This window comes from Crotalus tigris, unplaced genomic scaffold (genome assembly GCF_016545835.1).
Source record: "Crotalus tigris isolate CLP2741 ecotype Arizona unplaced genomic scaffold, ASM1654583v1 scf7180000017997.644853, whole genome shotgun sequence".
NCBI classification, from domain to species: Eukaryota; Metazoa; Chordata; class Lepidosauria; order Squamata; family Viperidae; genus Crotalus; species Crotalus tigris.
The window spans coordinates 490,001-498,441 of NW_024096763.1; the positions used below are offsets into that span (position 1 = coordinate 490,001).

The 8,441-nt window shown below is 44.3% G+C and overlaps 1 protein-coding gene across 2 annotated transcripts in view; it reads right to left on the reverse strand.

The window, feature by feature from the left end:
- DNAJB13 (DnaJ heat shock protein family (Hsp40) member B13) overlaps positions 1-3,229 on the reverse strand; it is a 12,914-nt gene extending 9,685 nt beyond the window's left edge. For both annotated transcript variants that reach the window (XM_039346435.1, XM_039346434.1), the window contains exons 1-2: positions 3,107-3,229; positions 2,085-2,188 (exon numbers count right to left, since the gene is read on the reverse strand). In XM_039346435.1, coding sequence (XP_039202369.1) covers positions 2,085-2,188; positions 3,107-3,174 — 172 coding nt within the window. In that variant the 5' untranslated portion in view covers positions 3,175-3,229. The remainder of the gene's footprint in view (positions 1-2,084; positions 2,189-3,106) is intronic.
- Positions 3,230-8,441: the final 5,212 nt, after the last annotated feature.

Here is an 8,441-nt window from a genome sequence, read left to right on the forward strand (position 1 = left end):
ACCAAACTGGCCTTCAAGAAAGACCAAATGAAGAACAGAATAGAGGCATGGGAAGACAAAGCACTACATGGCCGATACATGAAAAAAATAGCTGGGAAAGCAGATAACAATAAAACCTGGCAATGGCTAAGAGCAGGAAAATTGAAGAAAGAGACCGAGGGACTAATTCTGGCTGCACAAGACCAAGCCTTAAGGACAAATGCATACAAAGTCAAAATTGAGAAGACAGCAACAGACAGTAAGTGCCGCCTATGCAAAGAAGCTGAAGAAACAGTGGACCACCTGGTAAGCTGTTGCAAGAAGATTGCACAGACTGACTACAAGCAGCGGCATGACAAAGTAGCAACAATGGTGCATTGGAAGATCTGCAAAAAATATCATTTGCCTGTAAGCAAAAACTGGTGGGATCATAAAATAGAGAAAGTCATAGAAAATGATAAAATTAAACTGCTCTGGGACTTCAGAATTCAAACAGACAAGCACCTGCAACATAACACCCCAGACTTAACAATTGTCGATAAGAAAGACAAAAAAGTCTGGATAGTGGACGTGGCAGTGCCTGGAGATAGCAGAATAGAAGAGAAAGAACTGGAGAAGATAACAAAATACAAAGACCTACAAATAGAAATAGAAAGACTGTGGCAAAAGCAAGCAAGGGTAGTACCAATAGTCATAGGCTCCTTGGGTGCAATCCCAAAACAACTGGAGCACCACTTGAACACCATTGGCATTGACAAATTCGCTATTAGTCAATTGCAAAAGGCGGCCTTATTAGGAACTGCTTCCATCCTGCGACGATATCTGTAATACCATCAAACATCCACATCTGCCTATCCCAGGTCCTGGGTAAGGACTCGATAGGTAGACAAAATGCCAAATCCAGTCTGAACATCTGGCTGACTGTGCGATGATCGATAATTGACATTGACCATTGGCATTGACAAATTTCGATTAGTCAATTGCAAAAGGCGGCCTTACTAGGAACTGCTTCCATCCTGCGACGATACCTGTAATACCATCAAACATCCACATCTGCCTATCCCAGGTCCTGGGTAAGGACTCGATAGGTAGACAAAATGCCAAATCCAGTCTGAACATCTGGCTGACTGTGCGATGATCCATAATAATAATAATAATAGTTGGAAGGGACCTTGGAGGTCATCTAGTCCAACCCCCTGCTCAGGCAGGAAACCCTATACCATTTCAGACAAATGGCTGTCCAGTCATCTTCTTAAAAACTTCCACTGTTAGAGCATTCACCAATTCTGGAGGCAGGTGGTTCCACTGGTTAATTGTTCTCACTGTCAGGAAGTTTCTCCTTAGTTCCAGGTTGCTTCTTTCCTTGATCAGTTTCCATCCGTTGCTTCTTGTCCTGCCTTCAGGGGCTTTGGAGAATAGCTTGACTCCCTCTTCTTTGGGGCAGCCCCTCAGATACTGGAACGCAGCTATCATGTCCCCCCTCGTCCTTCTCTTCATTAAATTAGACATACCCAATTCCAGCAACCGTTCTTTGTATGTTTTAGCCTCCAGTCCCCTGATCCTCTTTGTTGCTCTTCTCTGCCCTCTTTCCAGAGTCTCAACCTCTTTATTACATCGTGGTGACCAAAACTGGATGCCGTATTCCAAGTGTGGCCTTACCAAGGCCTTGTAAAGTGGTATTAACACTTCACAGGATCTTGATTCTATCCCTCTGTTAATGCAGCTCAGCATTGTGTTGGCTTTTTTGGCAGCTGCAGCACACGGCTGTGTCTCTCAATTTTGGATACTTTAAGATGGATGGACTTCAACTCCCAAAACGCCCCAGCCAGGGGAATTCTGGGAATTGAGGTCTACCCATTTTTTTTGAGAAACACCTATCTAAATCCTCTTCAGCATCTTTGATTTAATGGTGTGTGAGAAAGACCTTGAAGAACAGGGAGAAAGGATGCTTAGGGAACAGTCAGTAAGAAACAGCTTAGCCCACAGTCGGTATAATGGGAGGAGAAAAAAAACAACACCTCAGATTCACAGGAAGACCCTTGGATGTCGTAGAGAAGCGGATCTTCCGTGCTGCATCTCTGTGTGGTCTCCTTTCCTTTACTTACGGTCGCTTAGGACATCGTAGGCTTCGGCCAACTGCTTGAATTTCCCAGGAGCCCACGGTTCCTTGTTCTTTAACGGGTGGTACTTCAGGGCCAGCTTCCGATATCTGCAAACCACACAGAGAGAAGCTGCACATTTTGTTCCAGGCATCCCGAACGCCCAATGTTGGATTCACACAACCGGCTTTGCCAGGTTCATTGAACAGTGTTGGGGCATCGCTTTCACTCGTTCAATGCTTTTTGCATCTTTGCAAGTTCGGGGGTGGCGCAAAGCCTTGCGTCACCCCCTAGAGCAGCGCTTGAAGGGATATGGACTTCGATTCCCAGAATTCCTCATTCAAAGAGTGCTTTAAGACAGGGAATTCTGGGAGTTGAAGTCCACAATGTCTTCAAGTGGCCCAGTTGGAGAAGCACTGCCTTAGCGCAGGGGATCTCCAAACTTGGCCACATTTAAACCCTCGTGGACTTCGACTCCCAGCATTCCCCAGCCAGAGTGCTTTAAGACAGGGAATTCTGGGAGTTGAAGTCCACATCTCTTCAAGTGGCCCAGATGGAGAAGCATTGCCTTACTTGGCAAACTTTTAAACCCTTGTGGACTTTAACTCCCAGCATTCCCCAGTCAGAATGCTTTTAGATCAGGGAATTGTGGGAGTTGAAGTCCACAAGTCGTAAAAATTGCCAAACTTGGAGAGCCCTGCACTAAGAGGGCAGATTTGGGGAGTTCCTTGCCCATTGCACAAGAGGGGGGGGATTAATAATAATAATAACAGTAATAAAGTTGGAAGGGACCTTGGAGGTCATCTAGTCCAACCCCCTGCTCAGGCAGGAAACCTTATACCATTTCGGAGCTCCCCACGTCCATGCAGCCTGCAAAGGCAGGCATTCTCAAAAGTTGCAAAGTGGGGATGGGCGGAGGCTCCGCCAAGCCCATGCTGCACGGCCCAGGAGGATGGGCATTGCAATCCCACGCGCCTGAAGGCACCCCTCTTTCTGCCCGCCTTGCAGCCTCCGCCCCAGGCCCTCACGCCTTCTTGATGTCCGCATCCTTGGCGTTGCGGTTCAGCTCCAGCACCACGTAGTAATCCTGCCCCATCGCGGCCTGCTTGGCTGGGGCTTCTCCCGTTGCTATGGCGACCGCCGCCGCCGCCGCCGACCGCCCGGGGCATGACGGGAGTTGTAGTCTCGCGTCCCCGGGCAATTCTTCGGCTGCTGCGCGCTTCCCGCCGCTGTGCTGGGAGCCCCGTTTCAGGGTTGGGTTTTTTTTTTCCCTGGGCAATCGACCCGCCACCGGTCCCTCTCCTTTGCACAAGAAGGGGCGTCCCTTGGGAGGGGCGGTTTGCAATCTTTTGTGGGACAGGAGACCCCCAAAACCCTGGTTTGCAAAGGGTGCTGCAAGAGGTTGGGGAAGGATTGCACGCACACATCCCGCACACACACCCGGAAAGCCAATTTCCTTGGGATATTGAATAATAATAATAATAATAATAATAATAATAATAATAATAATAATAATAATAGTAGTAGTAGTAGTAGTAGTAGTAGTAGTAGTAGTAATAATACGTCCTGCGACGATACCTGTAATACCGTCAAACATCCACATCTGCCTATCCCAGGTCCTGGGTAAGGACTCGATAGGTAGACAAAATGCCAAATCCAGTCTGAACATCTGGCTGACTGTGCGATGATCCATAGTAATAATAATAATAATAATAATAATAATAATAATAATAATAATAATGAGGAGGAGGAGGAGGAGGAGGAGGAGGTAGTTCCACTAGTTAATTGTTGTAACTGTCAGGAAGTTTCTCCTTAGTTCTATTTGCTGGAGTTCTGCAAAGTCCGGTGGCCACTTTGCATTGGATGGGAGACCACTAGGTGATCACCAGATCAAATAACAGGCTTGGAAGGGACCTTGGAGATCTTCTAGTTCAATCTCCCTGCTGGAGCAGAAGACCCTGGACCAGGGGTCTTCAAACTTGGCCCTTTGATGACTTGTGGACTTCCAAGTCCCAGAATTCCTCAGCCAGGCACGCAGTGCCTGGCTGAGGAATTCTGGGAGTTGAAGTCCACAAGTCATCAAAGGGCCAAGTTTGAAGACCCCTACCCTATACTATTTCAAGATAAGTAGTTGTCCCTTCTCTTCTTACAAACCTCCAGTGTTGGAGCATCCACAACTTCCCACTACACTCTTTTCACTGTTAAGGGAATTTCTCCAGGGTGCTAAATAAATTCTTTAACAAGGAGCGTTTGGTTCACAAGCCCCTTTAAACAAACAAACAAAAAAAAAAACCCTGTGACTTTGGCACACAACCCTATCACAGATCTGGGAAGAGGAATGATTTAATACCCCTATTTTTCGGCCTGTGTTTTTCCAGGGTGAGGGTCCTCAGTGCTGAAAACAACCATAAAAAATTAAGTAAAGCTGCATGCACATTGTTCAGGATTAGGGGTGTGTGCGATGCACTCTGGTCTGGTAATTGCAGCTTTTATGGGGGCGGGGGGAGAGTTGTTGACTTTGAAATCAAGACATATCCGTCTCTTTGCAAAACCTCTTTTTATGACCTCTTTTAGACTCTTACACGTGGCTGCAAAATGCTGTCTTTTGTTTACCATTTATTTTGCTCCTGCAGGAACTTAAAAGCCAAGAGAGTAATGAAGCTTGGGGGGGGGGCGCTAAAGACAGACTAGGAAAACATAATTATGGGATGGTACTTTACCCACAGTTCAGATTTATCAGCAGCTGCAGACCGGGAAGGGTGTATGAGTCTGGGAGGGAAGATTTTTCCTGGAAAGCTTCCCATGCGTTTAACTGTTTATAGGTAGTCCTCAACTTATGACCGCAAGGGAGCCCCAAATCTGTTGTTAAGCGAGTTTTGCCCCGGTTGTTAAGCGAATCGCTGCAGTTGATATGTTAGTAAGCCGGTTGTTAAGTGAATCTTAACTTTGCGTGTCAGAAGGCTGCAGAAAGGCGAACCACCTAACCCTGGGACTCAGCCACGGTTGTAACTGTGAAGCAATTGCCAAGCCTTTGAGTTCTGATTGCGTGAGCGTGGGGAAGCTGCAACAGGCGTCACGGTGCAAAACGGTCCTCAGTCGCTTTTCCCAGGACCGTTGTAACTTTGAACGGTCACTAAATGAACGGCGGCAAGTCGCAGGCTGACTGCACAGTCCTTGAAAATATATGGAACCATTCGTTTAGTGACCAAATTTACAACAGCACTGAAAAGAAGGGACTTAAGACCATATAATAATAATAATAATAATAATAATAATAATAATAATAATAGTCCCCCAGTGAGGCACTACCTTGACGTGGTTGTGGGGCTTGTGTACTCTGAGGAAGATGAGAGCTATGCCAGAGGTTCAACCATACTGGACAGGTCTCATCAGAGGAGTCAGACAAAGAGTGTCTCTCCCATACAAAATATGGTGAGACGTAAATTTCAGAATGCCATACCGGCTCCGACGTCGCCCGGGTTAACGAGGTCCACGCTAGATATTGGACTTCCTGGATATCTGGTGAAAAATGAGTTACAGGACTCAGGACTGTTGGCTGAGCAACCAGGGCCAGCAGCTGCAGAACTACTGGAAGAAAAGGTGTTTACCCGTCGCAGATACACAGTGATGGAAAACAAAGAAATAATGATCTGTTACTACAGATCAAGTCCAACAAGAAGAGGATATCTAAAACGAATGCACCAGTTCTGGAAAGAACAACATCCAGAATCAGAAATAACAGAACAGAGACTAGCAGATCAACGCCGATTTATAACACGAAATAAAGTATTCACAGAAACAGAATTGGACGAACTGCAAAGGTTTACCCAGGGCAAAGAAATCAAAGCCTTACCAGAAGTAATTCAGAATGTAGAGGCAAACCAGGGGGAGTTGGCAGTGAAGGAATCCAGCAGAGATATACAACTGTTCTCATTTGGAAACCAGGCACCTCTTCCTCAGGAAGAACAAAACCCTCTAACTAAAGAAATAAAAGAATTGAAACAAAGAATAACTGAGCATCTAGAACAGCACAAAAACAACAGAATAAGGCTGCCTGCATTGAAGCTTGTTCCAAAGAAACAGCTAGCACAAGCATTAAAAGATGCAAATACTGCAATAGCAAGTATAAGCACCAATTCACTGCAAGAAACAAACCAACTAATGTACAGCACAGCTGCAGTTATAACTGAATACCTGGGATGCAAAATCAACAAAGAAGAAAAACAAACAAACAGTGCACCACAAAATGGAAGGTTAGACTAGAAAATAAGATCAGCAAGTTAAGATCACATGCAAGCAAGCTAGAACAGATGAAAGAAAAGAAGCTGAAGAACAAGAAGACCAAAGAATACCTAATCAAGAAATACCACTTAGAAACAAGGAAGATCAAGGAAGCACTGGAAATAATAAAGCAACAAATAACAGCTATAGCCAGGAAAATCAGTAGATATGAAGCTCGAATTGCAAACTATAGGCAGAACCTCCAATTTCAATCCAATCAGAAACGTTTCTACCAATCCATCAATGGAGAAACTGCAAGGAATCAGTCAGTACCTGACAAGGAAGAAACAGTGCAGTTCTGGAAGCAGATATGGGATAACCCAAAGAAATACAACAAGGATGCGGCTTGGTTAAAAGAGGTGGATGCAAATAAAACAGAAGTTGAAATGAAAGAACTAGTAATAACAACAAAAATGGTAGAAAAAAGAGCAAAGAAAATCAAAAATTGGTCAGCACCAGGTGAAGATGAACTGCATGGGTTTTGGTTGAAACATCTAACTGTTATACACCCACTCATTGCCAAGCAGTTCAACAATATACTACAAGGAGGAGAAATTGAAAAGTGGCTAACAACTGGGAAAACCTACCTAATAATGAAAAATCCAGCAAAAGGGGCAACACCAGGTAACTACAGGCCAATTACCTGCTTACCAACAACTTTCAAATTACTAACTGGTGTGGTAGCTGATGCAGTACAACAGCATCTAGTTGAAAACAATCTCTTTCCACCTGAGCAGAAAGGAAACCGCCCCAATAGCAGAGGAACAAAAGATCAACTCCTAATAGACAAAATGATCTTGGAAAACTGCAAGAGAAGGAAGACCAACCTGAATGTGGCATGGATTGACTACAAAAAGGCATTTGACTCTCTGCCACATGATTGGATAATAAAGTGCCTAGAAATAACAGGAGTCAGTAGAAACATCAGAAAATTTGTGCAAAGATCGATGGCACAATGGAAGACACAGTTGCAGATCAATGGTGAGAAGCTGGGAGAGGTTAATATCAAGAGAGGGATATTTCAAGGAGATTCATTATCACCATTACTATTTGTTATTGCACTGTTTCCTCTGTCAACAATACTGAATAACTCAGGACATGGCTATCAAACATCAAAAACATCTGCTAGACTATCCCACCTCCTTTACTGGATGATCTGAAATAGAATCGCTGCTCAACACTGTCCGTATATATAGCCAAGATATTGTAATGGAGTTTGGCTTGGACAAATGTGCCACACTTACTATCAAACAAGGAAAAATAGTGAAAACTGAAGGAATCAAGATGCCCCACGAAAATAACATTAAGAGTCTGGATGAGGAAGAGTACTACAAATACTTGGGTATCCTTCAAGCTGACAACATCAAGCACACTGAAGTCAAGAAAAAGATTAGAGGTGAATACATCAAGAGAGTGAAGAAGATCTTAAAATCCAAACTCAATGGAGGAAATACCATAAAGGCAATCAACACCTGGGCAATCCCAGTCATTAGGTACACAGCTGGAATAGTGGACTGGACTCAAGCAGAACTAAAAGCAATGGATAGGCAGACCAGAAAAATAATGACAATGAATCATGCCCTTCATCCACGCAGTGACATTGATAGACTTTATCTACCAAGGCAAATAGGTGGGCGTGGAATGCTACAAGTACATCAGATGGTTGAAGAAGAAAAAATGGCTTTGGAAGAATATCTGAAGAACAATGATGAAGATGCACTGAAATTAGTATATCAGGAAGGCTTACTAACTACTGGAGAGACCAAACTGGCCTACAAGAAAGACCAAATGAAGAACAGAATAGAGGCATGGGAAGACAAAGCACTACATGGCCAATACATGAAAAAAATAGCTGGGAAAGCAGATAATAATAAAACCTGGCAATGGCTAAGAGCAGGAAAATTGAAGAAAGAGACCGAGGGACTAATTCTGGCTGCACAAGACCAAGCCTTAAGGACAAATGCATACAAAGTCAAAATTGAGAAGACAGCAACAGACAGTAAGTGCCGCCTATGCAAAGAAGCTGAAGAAACAGTGGACCACTTGGTAAGCTGTTGCAAGAAGATTGCACAGACTGATTAC